This window comes from Corylus avellana, chromosome ca4, assembly GCF_901000735.1.
Source record: "Corylus avellana chromosome ca4, CavTom2PMs-1.0".
Classification (NCBI taxonomy): domain Eukaryota; kingdom Viridiplantae; phylum Streptophyta; class Magnoliopsida; order Fagales; family Betulaceae; genus Corylus; species Corylus avellana.
The window spans coordinates 25,488,651-25,505,746 of NC_081544.1; the positions used below are offsets into that span (position 1 = coordinate 25,488,651).

A 17,096-nucleotide genomic window follows, 5' to 3' on the forward strand; every position below is an offset into this window, starting at 1 on the left:
ATTTTATCACCCTAAAATCGGAGCCATGCTATCACTAACGGCGCTGGAGCCATGTGAAAAACCAGAGAAAAAACCAAAAAACTAGACCCAAACCGGAGCAAGACCCATCAGAAAAAACCAAAAAATCAGCCCACCGGAGTAAGACTCACATGGCCAGCATTTCAGCAGATCCACGGTCGGCGAGACCCAGTCGTGGGTCTTGGTGGCTGGCCAGATCCAAGCCGGCCGTGGGTTTGTACTGTGGGTCTATCTGCAGACCCATGGTCTTCTTCTTTCTCTTCCCTCTCTTCTTTCTCTTCTTTCTCTTTTCTTTCTTCTTTAGTTGAAAATCAGGTGCATTGGGGTGTAGGTTTTTTTTTTTTGCATTTTTTTCCCTTTATGTGAGGTGTCCTTTTATTGGTTGCTGCAAAACTCTCCTTTTGCAGGATGACCGCATATGAGGATTTTTTATATGTATTTGATTGGTTTTAATGAAAATGTTTTGTGAAAAAAAAAAGTGAAAATAATATATTTTATATGAAAAATGTAAAAAATTTGTTTTGTATTGATTTTTTTTATTTAAATATTAATAAAAAAAATGATTGACATAATATAAAAAGTAGGAATGTTAAAAATACTTTTAAGGTGAAAGTAATTTTTTTGGGGGACTGAGGAAGAGGCCCGGTCCAACTTCTTGGCGAACATTGCCAATTTTATTTTGAATATTTTGTTTTAAAATAATAAAAAGAAATTTATGTAATATAAAGTAAAAATTAAAGTTCACTACAAAAAAAAGGACATTTTCTGACGTGGCTATAGTACCTACTTTGTTGCCACATCAGAAAATTTCTGACATGCAAATTTTAAAACGTCAGAAATTTTTTTTCTGACGTGTAAATAGTGACACGTCAGAATATTCTGACGTGTCTGTTCAGACACGTCATAAAATTCTGACGTTTTACATGTTGGAGCGTCAGAAAAATATTACAAATTTGAAAAATTTAAAAATGATATAATTTCTGACGTTGCAAAATTTGCCACGTCAGAATGCTATATATATATATATATATATATATATATATATATAATCAGATATGTATATTTATAAATATAAACTAATATATATATATATATATATTAGTTTTCTGACGTGTGACACGTGGCACGTCAGAAAACTACTTAAAAAAAAAAACTAATATATATATGGGGAAAATTTCTGACGTGCTAAATATTGCACGTCAGGAAAAGGAAAAATTTCTAAAAAGACCGAAATTTTGAAATTTTTCCCCCTCCTTATTTTCCCTCCACTTTTTTTTCTCTTTTTATTCTTTCCTCCTCACTTATTTTTCCCACAGTCTGTCTGTCTCCTCTCCCTTCTCTCCACGGCAGATGCAAGAAATTAGGCAGAAGAAGGAGAACCAAAAAAAGGAGAAGAGAAGAAGAAAAAGAAAGGGGAAAAGAAGAAGAAGAAGAGAAGGTGCAGAAGAAAAAGAAAGGGAGATCGAAGAGAAGAAGAAGAGAAGAAAAAGAAAAAAAAAAAAAAAGAGTAGAGAAGAAGAAGAAGATCGAGGAAGAAGAAGCTCAAGGAAGAAGAAGAAGTGCACCATCTCTGCAGAGATGGGCAGAGATCGCACATCTCTGCACCCCATGGTGCAGAGATGGTGATCTTTGCACCCCATGGTGCAGAGATGGTGATCTCTGCGCACCATAAACACATGTACGTGTTTATGGTGTGCATCACCTGCACGGCAGGAATTCTCAAAAAAAAAAAAAAAATTTAAATTAATAAATTTTTAATTCAAAAACAAAATTTCAGAAAATTTTTTTTTAAAAAAAAAATTAATTTTTTAATTTTCTGACGTGTGTCAGAACTACCACGTCAAAAAAATTTCTGACGTGGTAATTCTCACACGTCAGAAAATTCTGACGTTCTACCCACTGACACGTCAGAAATTTTTTTTTTCCTGTCACCTATGTTTCTGACAATCAACACGCGTAAGAAACGCCACGTCAGAAAACGCTAGTCAGAAAAAAATTGTTTTTTTGTAGTGGTTGTTTAATAATAATTTTGGAGTTGTTTGTCAAACAATACCGTCTTTTGGGTTGGAGATAATTATGGGAGAAGTAATTAGAGACTATTCAAAAGAACATAAAAAGAAACAAAAGAAAAGAAAGGAGAGTTGGGACTAGAACTGGCAATTTTGACACGACTCGACAATTCGACACGAACACTACACAAAATTAGCAGGTTTGGGTCATAAATGGGTCAACCCATTTATTTTGCTCTTAACGGGTCAACCCGCGGGTCACCCATGGGTGACCTGTTACACCCGTTCAATTTTTTTTTTTTTTTTTTTGGTTTACCCTCCCATTTATTATGATTGTTTATGACCCGATTCATCACTTTCATTTTCTAACAAAAAAAATTATTTTCTAAGCTAAACAGATTAAGTGGGTCGTATCGGGTGACCCGTGAAATTATCATGTCATGTCTAGGTTTGGTGGAGTCGACCTGTTAGCTAAATGGGTCATATTTTAGTTTATCCTAAACGGGTCACTAGTCATTAGGAGTCGACTCGCCAACCTGTTTTGCCACCCCTAATTGGGACACGAGGCCTTGCTTTTTCATGACTTTTGGAGGAAGCAAAGGGTCATGGCAAATCTTTGGCTTTTTGGTACTGAGAAAAATCATACGGAATCCGGACAGTTGGAGGTACATCACAAGTGGAAGGGCAGCTGTAATGCTTTCAGAACTTTGGCAGGACCATGGATCAACTAGGGCATTTCATCTTTTGCCAATTATCCCTTCTAAATAAACCTTTTGAGCCCTCATGCATCCACACTAATCACTATTATATCTTTCAAACATGCTTCTTTTAACGTAAGTACATAATTAAAACCATAAAATAATCACATTATGACTGGCCGGATAAAGCCAGGAATATCCCTTCATTGCTCAAGTCTTACACAATTGTTATCAACCATTGAAAACAACAGTTAACTAATACAAAGTGAGGGGAAAAAATTATATAGGTGAAAGTAATAGTTGGGAGAAATATGGATATGGGTTAGAGAGTTAGAACTTAGAAGGATAATGCTTTGAAAAAGAAGCAATAGAATTAAAAAAAAATTGTAAAATCTAATGCAATCTAGCCTGGATATGTACCGTAATAAAAATATGTCAACATATATAGTTCAGTGATTTCTTGAGAGATATCCACTTAAACGACAACAATAGTTACAATACAGACAAGATTAACATGAACCTTAAAAGTTAAAACAGTCTCAAATAGTTTCGTGTCAGAAAGCAATTAACTTTATCATAATGGCATTTCATGATCCTGAATATGCATTTACAGGCATTTCAACTTTATCGTAATATTTTCAAATTCATTATTTCACACCGAAAAAGCTTCAAGTAAAAAAGAAAAGAGGGTGAGATATGATTCTCTTCTTCTTGTCCTTGGAACCAGGCGTGAAATAGGCGATCCGCCTGTAAGAAAATCTGAAAATGGGGCCGAGGATCAATTAATTACCAGGGAATATTCTGTCATCTTCCTCACAAGTTGGTGAATAGTCAAAGTTTAGACAGGTAAAGGTATTTGTGACTGTCCTTGCTTCGTACCTCCTTTGTCCGGATTCCACAACATTCAAATGCAAGACCTTTCTTGAACATACAGAAAAGTTGGGCCACCAAAAAAATCCTTCCCTGCGTTTGGCAATAGAATGGGAAAAAAGAGGGACAGTATTGTAGCAGACTTAATTGATATAAGAGAAAAATATATAAACGTTTTCTATAAAAAAGTAAAAAAAAAAAAAAATTGTTTTGTAATGATTTTTTTATTTGAAATGATTAATATAATATAAAAAGTAAAAATGTTGGGGTTAATTTTAAGAAAAAATTTTAAAATTTTTTGGTTTGGTCCGGTCCTGCCTTTTGCCAAACACAACCCTTTTAAGTTTACTTTCCTATCCCTTTTTTTTTTTTTTTTTTTTAATCTGTTTATTTTATTCTTTTCGTTAAAGGATATGTGTTTATTTTCTAGAAAATTACTCATAATTTTAATTCAGTCTTTTAAATTTTGTGTCAAATCTGATTCTTCCATTTTTCAAAAAACTTCATTATATTCATTTTCTTATTAGAAAAATGCTTCATTTCGTGTACATATCTATTAAGTTGGCACCTCCATCCACCATAAGTGCTTGTTTTTTTCCTATTAAAAGGATGGAATTGGCTAAGGTGATATTTATTTCATATTGTAATATAATTTCTCGACCCAAAAAACATATGGTATTAAAGGTCAGCAGTACTATAACAAATGGCATTAAAGGTCAGCAGTACTATTAGTTAATTAAGAGACTGTAAGAAAAAAAAAAAAAAAAACAAAAACAAAAATGATTTTTTTTAAAAAATAAAATAAAATATAGAGACTATTTTAATATGGAAAATTTTCAAATAAGCGAACTTGGAATTAATTTGGGTAATTTATTTTTATGGATGATGCATATATTTTAACGCTTTCTCTTATTAACCTTATCCCTTCAAAAGTATATTCCCAAATTAACTAGTTAATCCACACTATTTTATTTTTGAGTAATGTTAAAATATACATTTTTCATCTCACAACCTGACCGTCACAACCAACCTTTAGATTAATTATTACTTAAAAAAAAAAAAAAAAATCTAACCTTGGTTGAGATTGTCACGCCACCATTATGGGATAAGTGTAAGATAAAAATGTGGTGTATAGCCTTACTCCTTAAAAGATGTGTTTAGTGTCATCGTTTTACATATCTCTTGTCCGTCTTTAAATATATATATATTTTTTTTAAATCTACATTTTTATTTTTTTTTAGAGAAAATCTACAATTGAATATGTGGGACGTAGGAGTAATGTTATAAGTCTTCTTAGAGTCATCCCAAATGTGATGTGGCTTTTAAAATCACTGTTGAATTTGAGATGTGATTTATTGACTTTTCATCTATTGGTGATTTTAAAAGTCACATCACATTTGGAATGATTCTAAGAGGAATTTAGGAAGACTTACAACATTATTCGGGACGTACATGTGAGTCCCACAAAATCAGATGAATTTACGCATCTCTTATACGGAGATGGACAATAGATGTGTAGGAAAATAAAAACAAACATTTCTCTACTATTTATCTTATCTTCATTTGCAGTTTTTAATACTTTACAAAAGCATTCCAAAAAGGGCATAAATAAGGATTTGAAGTAATATATATATATATATATATATATATATATATATATAAAAGATATTTTAAAGATAGAGATAGTTAATTTAAATAAAAGGGAAGTGAATTATGATAAGCATACTTCATTTAAAAATAAATAAATAGAGAGAGATTTAAAAAGCTGATGACGTGTTGTGACATACAACCTATTTTCATCGCACAATTTACTTATTTACAGGTTGATGTCGCATGGTTGCGTATTGCATCACTGCACATTATCGTTTATGTCGCATGGTGCATCATGCATGTATATCACTGCACATTACGTCTTTACAGTTATTGACACCCTTGGCTCTCTTTTTTCTTCATAATTATAAATTTAACAACAATATTATTTTCACAAACATCGTACTCACCATCCTTTCACCTACTATTCATTAGTCTTATAATAATAATAGTAGGCAATAGCCACCTTGAATAAATGTGCTGGCTCCACCAATGTGCTTAGGATTGAGATATTTTGTGTAATTTTAAATCAATAATATCTTAGCTGGCTTTGCCCAATCAAGAATTTTCATTTCAATTCCATCAAGATCCTTAGTATAATTATTTTCAAGAATAATGCTTCTCTTCATACTTATTGATCACTCGACGTGTTTTATTTTTTTGACATGTCCGCACAAAGAGGGGGAGGGAGATTTAAACTAGTGACTTCCACTTCATAAAGTGTGGTCGCAGCCGATTGAGCTACCTCTTAGGACCACCTCGACATGTTTTATTAAGTCACTAACAATGTCAACAACTTAAAATGATAATATATATAAGGAAAATTCATTTTACCCCCCCGAAATTTCAGGAAATTTTTAATTTGAACCCCAAAGCTTAAAAATTGGCAATGTACACCCTAGTGTTTCAAAAATTTTCAATTTAAACATTCCGTTACTAATTTCCGTTGAATTGGACGAATTTTTTTAAAAAAAAGCCTTAGGCTAATTACGTAATTTTAGAAATTTTCGTCCAATTTGACGAAAATTAGTAACGAAAGGTTTAAATTGAAAATTTTTGAAACATTATGAAAGTACATTACCAATTTTTAAACTTTTGGGTTCAAATTGAAAAGTTCCTGAAACGAAGGTGAAGTGAATTTTTTCATATATATATATATATATAGATAAGAAAGAAGATTATTGAAGAGTGCCTTATGGAGACATAAAATTGCAACACATGGGACGCTATAGTACTAACACTAGTTCTTCACAAAATCGTCATGAAAATGACTACATCTGTATCAAAAAACACATGTTTGAAGCCTATTCTTAACTAAAAGATACAAACGCTTATCCACAATGGCTTTTGGGGAAAATGGGGGATACATAATTTGAGAGTCACTAGTATATATATTATATACACCTTCAAGTAGCCATACAAAGAACATAATTATACCAAACGGCGGCGCTCCTCTCTTTCTCTGGTCAACATTACGGTTGCCTGTGAATTTATGAATGTGAATGGCAAGGCCCTCCAATTGCTCCTGCACAAATATGATGCAAGATTTAAACACTGCTTCAGAGGCCAGAGAAGAAAGAATGAAAGGAAAAATGCTACAAATACAGATTCTTGAGACTGTAATTTCAACTGACTTAAGTCCAATCCCCACCTAAATAACAGAACTACTCGGTGGCGGAGGGATGTCTCCCTTCCCTACACAAAGAAAAAAGAAAATTGAGAAACCCTCCAAATTCTTTCAAGACTTAACCAAAAGAATTCAACTAGATGATTTCATTGATTGGCTCAATTTGGTTGAGCGAGTGTTCGAGTATAATGAAATGCCAGATGACAGAACAGTCAAAATTGTTGCCTTCAATTGAAGAAGTATGCATCAGTGTGGTGGGAGCAGCTGAACATTGGTCGAGAACGAATAAGAAATCCAAAGATCACATCGCAGGAAAAGATGAAGGAATTCAGGAAGAAATTTGTGCCATAAAATTATCTCCAAGAGTATTATATGCGGCTTTACGATCTGAGGCAAGGACAATGAACAGTAGATGAGTACATGGAGGAGTTTGACCTGCTGACCATGCGATATGCTATGGCTGAACCTGATGAACAAACAATTGCTTGCTACTCTATAGTTACAAGATGTCTACAAGTTAGCTGTGACCAACAAGAACAATAGAAGAGTGACTCAGCACAAACAACAATTAGCAATAGTAGTTCCACAACCATAATGACCATTGTCGCAGCGGTGATGGCCAAGAAGCTGACCATGGGAAGGCTACTTTTCAAGCTCCAAACCAGAACTTTAATGAACCAAGAAAGCCAAGATCTAGAGGTGCGATCAAATGCCTCAAATGTCATGGATTCGGCCATATAGCGGCTGAATGTCCAAACCAAAGGCCTATCAATTTGGTTGAAGAGTTTGTAGACATTTCTGAAGAAAAACCAGTGAATGCAGAACCAGTGTGTGATGATTACAATAACAATGAAGGTTATGAGATCATTGAGACATTCAAAGAGTTCTATAAAGTATTCGCCTACTCAAGGTATCAGCCACTCTATTTTGGACCCCCAGATTTTTGTCGAAAGAGGCTTCTAGCGGTACTGAATCTCCTTCTAGTGGAACTGATGGTTTTCATGGTGGAAAAGAATGTGAGGGGTTTTTAGAATAAATTATAAGTGTTCATGCATCTATGCTAATTTGTTCCTATTCCTTAATTATAAAGAAATGTTGATAGGCAAAGGAGATCTTGTTTGGGCCACCATGCGGAAAGAAAGATTTCCTCGTTGGGAAACATGGAAATTTGCATGATAGAGCGGAAGGACCATTCCATGTGCTGAGGAGGATCAGTGAGAATTCCTACGAGATTGATCTACCGGGTGATATGAGCGTTTCAACAACGTTCAATTTGGCTGATTTGCAAGCCTTTAATGATGATGAAACTGATGATCAGTTAGACTCGAGGACAAGTCCTTTTCAAGCCGAGGAGATTGATGCAGGAGCGTTTAGCGATACTGAAGAGGCTTCCAGCACTACTGATTCTCCTTCCAACAGTACTGAAGAGGTTCATAGTGGTTCAAATTCCAAGAGGCAGTCCGAGCAAAACATTGTAAAACCAACCTATTTAAGAGGCTATTATCCTAATTGAATAGGAGAAAAGAATATGAGGGATTTTTAGAATAATTAATAAGCATTCATGAATCTAAGTTTGTTGCTATTCCTATAAATTGTGTATTGTATTGCTATTTTTGCATACCATCTTATATTATATTTCATGAAGTGAATTTCCAATACTGAGTTGCGTTTGTACTCTGTTCTTCTCCTCCTCTACTTTTACTGTTACCCCAACAACTGAGCAGAGTTGAGACTTTTTATACCTTTCTTCTTGTTCTTCTGTTGTATTCTTCTAGGTTATTACGGCTGGCATAATCCGCCCACATCACCCGCAACAGCTGCCTCTTTAAAGCCTTTCGTTAAACATCTGATCTTCACCCTATGGCCAGTGCCTCTTCCGACTTTGTCTCAACCACAACCCACATCACCAACAACCTCATCACACCACAACAAAATACCACCGCAACTACAAACCCCGATTATCTTTGTTGGTTACAGCTAGATCAATTTATTTTCAGCATGTTGCTCTCCTCCTTGTCCAAAGAAATTCTCACCCAAATCGTCACTTACAGGGCTTCCCATGATCTGTAAGTTACTCTTGACCCACCTTCACCAGCCAATCTCTTGCCTGCATCATGAATCTTCATGGTTCGCCAGCAATCTTGTCTGGTTCTCCAGCATTTTTGTATGTTCTGACATTGTCTGAGCATGCTGATGATGGGTCGAAAGCGTTCATCGAGGCTGTGTCGGGGACAGGTTCTTCGTCGGAGCCCGTTACTCAAGCAACTCCTGCACTCGTGGGTTCAGTCTGTAACGGGTTTACTCAGCCTTGCCTCTTGACCCTGGTGGTGGAAGGAGTTCTTGTCCTGACAGCGACTAAGCTAGAGAAGTGCTATGACCGTAGAACCATGGACTGTCGGTTAGCAAAGATGGACGACGCACTGTTAGTGTTCGGTGTTGCCTTCTGTCATCATGGGGCCGGAGCCTGATGGTCGGAAGTCTTCTCCAATGAGGGGCTTCCTTCGGCGAGGGTGTCTAGGGTCGAATTCTGTAGTGCTGGTTGCCTCGTCATCAGCTTTGGCTGTCAAGACAGATAGGGAGTAGGGTTCGTCTTCAGAGTTGGTGGTGTGGAATGGGGAGGAAGGCAATTTTTAGGAGGAAGAAGATTATCCTTTCCCCTTTGGGGGGAAATCATAATCACCCTTCATGGCAATGTTCCTCCTGCCATGTCCTTGGATTGGGTCGCAAGTGAGTCACCCCCAACGGCTGTCCAGAAGGGTGGTGTTGATGAGGCCGTTGCTCTCTGTTTGTTTTCGTTGGGTTTCTGGCCTTTTTCTCAGGTTTTGGCAGGATTATCTTGTGACCCCCCTCCCTCGTTTAGGCCAGGGGTGGCATCACCTCTCTCAGGAGTGGGAGAATCTTCGAAGTTGGTCTGTGCTTCAAAATCAAACGGAAGGAACTAAAGAAGTTGGAGAGTTCTATCAATTATGAGGTTCCAACCATGGTAAAGGCAAGAGGGCATAGGGTTCCTTAGGTGGGGCTTTGGGTTTGTTTTGTGCGCTTTTTGGGTTTTTCTTTATCTTTGTGCTTTTGTTTTTCTGGTTGGTGTCCTTATGCATACTTCCGGTGTACTTAGGGGCGCCTCATGCTTTTATTTATAAAAGTCGCTTGATTATCTAAAAAAATAAAAATAAAAACTAAAGGGAGAGTATATGAATATTGCAATCATAAAAATACATGTATCATTGAACAAAATTCACACCATGGTTTTCATGAATTTCATTTTCTAAGCCTTCTTTCATGTATTAAAACACTAGTTGCAGCTTCCCTTTGATTTTCTCTAAGTTTAGGGTACAAAATAACTTTTTGCTTCCCTATGAAAATATATTTTACAATAACTTTCATTACCTTTCATTATATCAGTAAAATATTATTTCTTTACAAAATACAAGTTCCCTACCAACCTTCACTTTTTTCACAAAATCCTAACACAATTCCCAATTAAAGACAAAAAGATGAAAGATGATAGAGGAAAGAGAAATGTTTATATTAAAATAATGTATAGGGAACCACTTTAGGTTCCTTACACATTGGGAAACATTGTAACAACTCTTGAAGGTTGGTTAAATGTAGAGAATCTTGATGTGAGTACGTTTTTGTAGTTTTTTTGAAATTTTTCCTAAATATAAGGAAGAGAATGGCATATAGGGCATCTGCTGTTAGTGATCTTAGAGACATTCTTGAAGGCCAGATTATCACTTTGATTTCAATTAAAGAGCCATGGTCCTTCCAAACATACAGAGAGTTAATGACACAATGCAAATTCCATGTCTTGTGCTTTAATTAGTATATTCCTTCAGTAGATTGAAACATAAATGGTTTTACGAAATTAAATCATCAGCCTCATTGATATCATCTTCAAAATGATTACTATTTCTCTTTGTTCATGCTATCTGTTTCTGACAATGCCTTCAAGGGACAATTAGATTAAATAAAAGGCTCTTCTGGCAAATGGTAACAGCAGGATAAGGTTTTGGCTAAAAATCATGCTCCTTGTGTTCTGTATCCAAGCTTGTGCAGAAGTAACAAATATCACAAACTAAGGCACCTCTTAATGGAAACCTAAAACAGCTTAGACAGCCCCAACGAACACCTAGTTGGTTACGAATGTTTCCAGCAGTAATTTGCTACTGGTAAGAGCGCAAGATATCATTCCAGCAATCTAAACCAGGTAAAAGAGTGAAGTCTAGCACATAAAATCCATTTTATATCTATTTGGATAACCATAACCTCTGGTAAGGGCTCAAGCTTTCTCAATTTGATTATAAATACTGGGCAAGAAACCAAAGGCAACGCCGCAACAGCTCAACAGATTCAAATTTTTGCAGCTTTAAATAAAGGTGGGAATGAGAATTTAAATAGTTGAAGCAAAATAACTGATATTACTTACCATCTTTGCTTGAAATCTGTTCCATGTCAATCTGCTCTTGCCTTGGCTGCTTCAAGTCAGAAGACTCACAATCTGGAAAATACCTTTCTTCTGATGACAGACACGCCTGAGGAACAGAAAAAGAGTTTCTACTGGTGGTTTTCTTCTTAACCGATGAAGATTCAGCCGTAGAGCATACGTCTTCATCTGCTCTCGAGGTCCCACCTTCACCGTTAAGCTTATGCAGATTATTTAGTAGGAGTGGCTTTGGTTTTTCCTCTTCCATAGATTTAGATCTCTTCCTATTGGATGGATGATTCTTTGAATTTTGAATTGTGGGCACCCTCTGATCATTTGATGAAGTAGTAGGACAAGGACTCTTTACCTTTAAGAGAACCTTTGGAATGGCCAAATGTTCAGTACCATCAGAATTATCAACAACAACTTCATTCGTGCCATTTGCGTTTGCGGCCCTAGCAGCTGCTTCTATTTCCCACATTCTGAATATAGCTTCAGTCAAACGTTCTCTAGCCAAATCTATCTCAATTATAGGTTTTGGATAGTTTAATCCCAACTCTACCCCTGAAGCTTTGAGCACACTAAAGGGTGCATCCCAAGGGTGATGAATCCACTCAGTTGGCATCCGTGCTAGTTCAGGCAGCCAATGCCTCACATATTCACCCTCCGGATCGAATTTGGAGCCCTCAATCTGGCTCAAAAGAATCAGAAAATAGAGAGAGAAAAAAATGTGAGGTGCAAAATGACCAAAACTAAGGGAAATTATTATTTCAGTCAGCACAATCTGAATTTAAAGTTTACTGTCCACCCAAAAAACTAGGTTCTGCACAATAAGAGAATCAGGGCACCAAAGGAGTTGTATGTGTTCGGTTTTCTTCAAAGAGTTCTTTTAACTAGCCTATCCCAAAGCATGCAAAGGAGAATTCCATAACTTTTAAGAACAAAGTTATGTTCAACGACTTCTATGCTTACTCCAGTACAAGTCTGATGGCCTGTGTTTTGTTTTTATGGGGGCATTCTGACAATCTGTGGAGAGTGGAGAGTAAAGCTAAAACATGGCCAAGCCAAATCCTCATGAATTCTTTTTTTTTTTTTTTTCTCAAAAAAAAACCTAATAAGAAATTTTATAATGTAAATTTTTGAAAGTTTACAATTCACACACTCTCACAGCATAACTCAAGTGCAAGAGACTGTACGTTGCATTTTGCCACAAAATTACAAGATGTAGTCACAGTGATATTAACAAAATTAAAATCTTTTTATTTAGTATTGAAATTCAGTGCAATAGCTTGTTATAAATTCAATTGAAAATGATTTTATAAACAAAGGAAGCCCCACATACCTCTGGGCTGTCCAATCGCTCAAGCTCATGGCCATCTGGCAAGCTCCCTGAGATATACTGCCAACCAAGGATATCACTTTCTAAGTCTGCATCCAAAAGTGTGTCCCAGAAATACTTCATCCCCCACTTCCATGGAAGAAGTAAAACTTTCACGGCAAAACTTGAAACAATTACTCTTACTCGATTGTGTATCCACCCAGTTGCCCAAAGTTCTCTCATTCCTGCATCAACTAATGGGTAGCCAGTCCGACCCTGTCTCCAAGCCTTAAAATTGGCTAGGTCCGCATGCCAAGGGAAAAATTTCAAGTTGCTCAGTAATGATCTCTCATGCGTGAAGGGGAAGTTGAAACAAAGATAACGGGAGTATTCTCTAAGCCCAATGGCCCTGAGGAAAAGTGTCACACTCTCTTCTCCCAAGGAGTTTCCTTCTTTTATACACAAAATCTGTTTCATTCTCACATACTGGAAAACTTTCCGCACACTAAGTTCTCCATGATGAAGATATGGGGACAAAAGTGATGTGGAGTTCTCCCCAACCTTTATCCTACTTTTAGAATAGTCAAGCAGATGCTGCTCAACAAATTCAGTTAGAGTCTTATCAGCATTGCTCCAACCTGGAAACCACGCTCTTCCTAATAAGGCATTGCTAGATTTTTCTAATTCGTCTTCAAGACCCAATTCCTCAATTGAACAATTTTTGACAGTTCCTGTCATTCACACAAAAGAAGCACTTCTCAGATATTCATTCTCACTGTTCTTTCTTTCTTTCTTTTATACACATTCACATGTAATATGCTGAGAGGTTAAAATCTGAGTAGAACATCGTGACCATTCTGTTCGTAGTAGAAATATATGTTAAAATGGCAGTACCACTACCTTCTTAGTTTTTACATCACCAAGAAAATATCATATATTTTGACCTCTAATGTAGACATTTAGCAGTGCCATCATGGGGAAACCAACCTAAAAAAAGTTCAGTTTAACAGTACCTGCAGCTGGCACTAATTTCCATGGAGGAAGAAGGGCAACAGGTTCCATTTGCAAGTGCAAGCACTTATTCCAATATGCCTCGAAGGTTGTAAAAGCATGTCCACTTTCATCATATACTTCCCATGGCTCATATAACAAATCTCCATTATAGCTTTGCACAGAAATGCCTAGCTCCCCCAGTTTTTCTTTGATGCTACGATCTCGAACAAGTGAAACAGGATCTGGAATTAACAAAAAAAATACAAATAAGTAAATTAAAAAATAAAAAAAATACAGCTCTTCAGATGTGCCAAATGCCACTAGAAGTTTTATAAGTTGTTTCCTCCTCACTCACAGACTTTATTTCTATCCAATTTGACAACCATATTTTGTATACTACATGTTAGAATTTCAATAAAGGTAGCAGCATCATGTGCAAGAGAATCAAAGTGTATATCAGTGAAGTCAAGCTACTTTGAAGAAAGGAACCAGAACCCACCGTAAAGATGGTTGAATACCACTTTTGTTGCCCCAACAGCATTGACGCACTCCACAAGAGTAGCAAGAATATTATCAGTCTTGATCAGCATTAGTTCAGCCCCAAGGGACTTCAGGGACTGCTCCAAGTGGGCTAGAGATTGCTTCAGCCACCATCTTGAAACTCGACCTGGATAAAACTGTCCTTCCTCTTTAGGGCACCAAATATAGACAGGAAACACAGATCCATCCCTAGCAGCACCAGCTAAGGCAGGATTGTCCTCAATTCTGAGGTCCCTCCTAAACCAAACAATGGTCTTACTGCTACCCATACTGGATGATTCTGATCCTTCGTGGTCAAACAAAAGTATGAAATTTCATAGAGCTTAGAGTACCCTGTCTTCACTTTTTTTCTTGTTTTGGATTAGTCAGTACTCTGTCTTCACCTTCAATACAGAACTAGGAAAACCAGAAAAATTCTCATCGGTCACCAATTCTATCAAAGAACTTGACAGTGTTCAACTTAAGAAACCCACAAAGCAACTCAAGGCAAAGACTGAATCATTTGCAGCAAAGTATTGGACCGTTGTTTTTGACAAAAATTTGAAATATCTGTAATAGCACTAGAAAGCATATAGTAAATCCTCAACTAAACATACGGTTGTAAAAATTACTTGGAACAAATGAATAATACCCAACAGCCAACCGATAACGCTGTTCAACCCACTTTGCATCTAAAGCTCCCCCAACCCCCAACTAAGGCTTCTGTAACAAGCCTATAACCATATATCAATTTCAAGCGCTACACAGAATACTCCAATTCTAGAACCCTTTTGTAGACCACAAAACCCGAAAAAACATACAAGCTGCAACGTTTTATTTAAAATAAAAAGGTAAAAACTGCAACAAGAAAAAGGCAGTCCAAGCTGAGACAAACTTTTGCTGAAAACCTGATTGTGCCCATGCACCTATGGTCCACCATCCACCTGTGCTCTTCGCCTAGAATTCTCTATCCAAAATAATAGATTTCATGTGAGTGAAGAACATAGATCTGAGACAGACAAAAATAATTCTTCAATAATACACATTAAGGAACATCATCCAGAAGGAACTAGAACTGGAATATACCATAAAAAGCAATAAGAAGCAGCAGAGATAACCAATACAAGGGTTTCAACTACACCCACTTCTATTTAAAGCAATTACACCAAATACCCATTAACTACCAACACAAAACCGAGTCTAGCAGCCAAAAACAATAACAAAGTACCCCAAATTATGCAATAATTTTGTCAGGTAATGAGATAATCACAAACCTAGCAGTTTACAGTGTACAGTGGCGTCTATGGTTGAACAAAGAGAATCGAGAAAATGTCTTTTGTGAGCGTTTTATGTATTCCAGTGATGTAAAATCACGTGGGGGGATGGGACTTGGGAGACGCTTGTTGTCTGCTTCGTGAACCTACTGTTACACGGAAAAGTCTTCCCTGCCTATCACGTCTCCTAAATTACACTGTCCAAAAATCTTCACTTCAGGTTCAGCCTCTCAAACTCTCTATGCTGTAGAAACAGATGCCCAACTGTTACCAGAACTCCCGGGAGTTGACGGTACCCTTGTTGTTTTTTTCCTTTTAGCTAACAGTAATAATCTTTATTTATTTATTTTTTTAAGTTAAACTTCATTCATTCAATCATTCAAAAAAAGCAAAAAAGATTACAACTTTCTGCATCAACAACTTCATGAATAAATTCAGGTATTTTTCCGTCTAAATTTTCTCAACTACCGATGATTCCCCTGCCACCATATTTATTTTCCTTTTTATATGCATCAAGAAAGACCCAAGATTGAAAACCGTGCAAAACATTAAGTAAAATAAATAAGTTGTTTAAGCCTTACAAACTGATGTGTCCGTTTATGTTTACTAATTAACCCAAGTTATAGTATAGCGAATATCATTAATTCAAACTGCCCTCCCATTTCTCTCTCCTCGTGCATACATGTAAAAAAAAAATTATAATAAGAGTTATAATAACTCAAGTATTTATCTTAGTTTAAACTTTTGCATTATTTTTGTTTATCTTTTTAATCACTAAAATTTTTTTTCCAAACAATAATTATCTAAAAAAGTTTTGAGATGTGACCTTCATTGCTAACACATTTTTTTCAAAACAAAATATAATTTTTTTTTAAAAAAAAAAAATACACAAAAATACTCTTTAGATAAATTCTCCTACGATAAATGTTGGAGCATCTACTCTCATCATTCTCCATACTTATTTAAAAAAAAAAATCAAGTATTAGATTTGTAAGACGTATTTAACTGAAAGTGGATCCAATAATTAATTTTAAAATATGAAAGGATGAGAGAAAAACTGGGTAAATGCTCTAGCATTTCTCTCTTTTCTACCTTCCTATAAAAATGTTTTCAAAACTAATGCTTAGTTTTTAAAAAGCAAGTAAAAACACGCCAAGTTGTTAAAACATGCACAATAAACAAATGGAGGTTAGCATTGTTACTTATTAAAAAAAAAAATTATTATTATTATTATTATTTTTTAAGAAAAAGAGGTTCCCACTTCAGCGGAGGCTGGCCTCCCCATCTTTCACTTACCACGTACAATAAAGAACCCACCTCTTCCACGCTACCCCTTACATATATATGTTGATTGAGATAACAAGGAGTTTGCTCTTGGATCAACACTTCATTTTTTTTTTTTAAGCACAGATTCAATGGTTGATTTTTACTATATGACATCTAGTTTTATGACAGTCGTGCGGAAATTTACTAAATAGTATTATTCTAGATTTTGAGAATATTTAAAAAGAGTAATTCTAAATACTCATCTTACATCTCACTTCTATACTACTAGGCTGATGGTGCTGCCATATCGTAGCATTACTCATTTAAAAGTATAGTTGATCCGCCAAATCAAGGCAATTCTTTTCCACTTTGAGTGGTGATGCTTTTAAAATCATTTTTGGAATACTTAGGCTATGTTTGGGAAAGGCCGGACCGGACCGGACCCAAAAACCCAAAAAATTATTCTCAAAATCGACCACAACATTCTT

General features: G+C 35.9%; 1 protein-coding gene across 6 annotated transcripts; it reads right to left on the reverse strand.

The window, feature by feature from the left end:
* Positions 1-6,414: 6,414 nt before the first annotated feature.
* On the reverse strand, positions 6,415-15,609 carry LOC132177003 (cryptochrome-1). 6 transcript variants are annotated; one of them, XM_059589186.1, is made up of 8 exons: positions 15,343-15,609; positions 14,977-15,025; positions 14,049-14,485; positions 13,570-13,791; positions 12,581-13,287; positions 11,242-11,929; positions 6,837-6,880; positions 6,415-6,710 (listed from the first exon to the last, which is right to left on the reverse strand). In XM_059589186.1, the coding sequence occupies exons 3-7, from the start codon at positions 14,356-14,358 to the stop codon at positions 6,837-6,839; spliced, it is 1,971 nt and encodes a 656-aa protein (XP_059445169.1). In that variant the 5' UTR covers positions 14,359-14,485; positions 14,977-15,025; positions 15,343-15,609; the 3' UTR covers positions 6,415-6,710. The 6 variants fall into 6 exon arrangements, with proteins under 6 accessions (XP_059445169.1, XP_059445166.1, XP_059445168.1 ...); XM_059589183.1 differs by having other exon boundaries at positions 14,977-15,035; XM_059589185.1 differs by having other exon boundaries at positions 14,964-15,035.
* Positions 15,610-17,096: the final 1,487 nt, after the last annotated feature.

Excerpts from the sequence above, each read along its gene's own strand:
- LOC132177003 (XM_059589182.1), bottom strand. The coding sequence starts at position 14,358 with ATGGGTAGCAGTAAGACCATTGTTTGGTTTAGGAGGGACCTCAGAATT. Across the intron at positions 11,930-12,580 it reads AGCGATTGGACAGCCCAGAG|ATTGAGGGCTCCAAATTCGA; the intron begins GTATGTGGGGCT and ends CTTTTGAGCCAG. Across the intron at positions 6,881-11,241 it reads ACAGATTTCAAGCAAAGATG|GGAAGGGAGACATCCCTCCG; the intron begins GTAAGTAATATC and ends TTCTTTGTGTAG.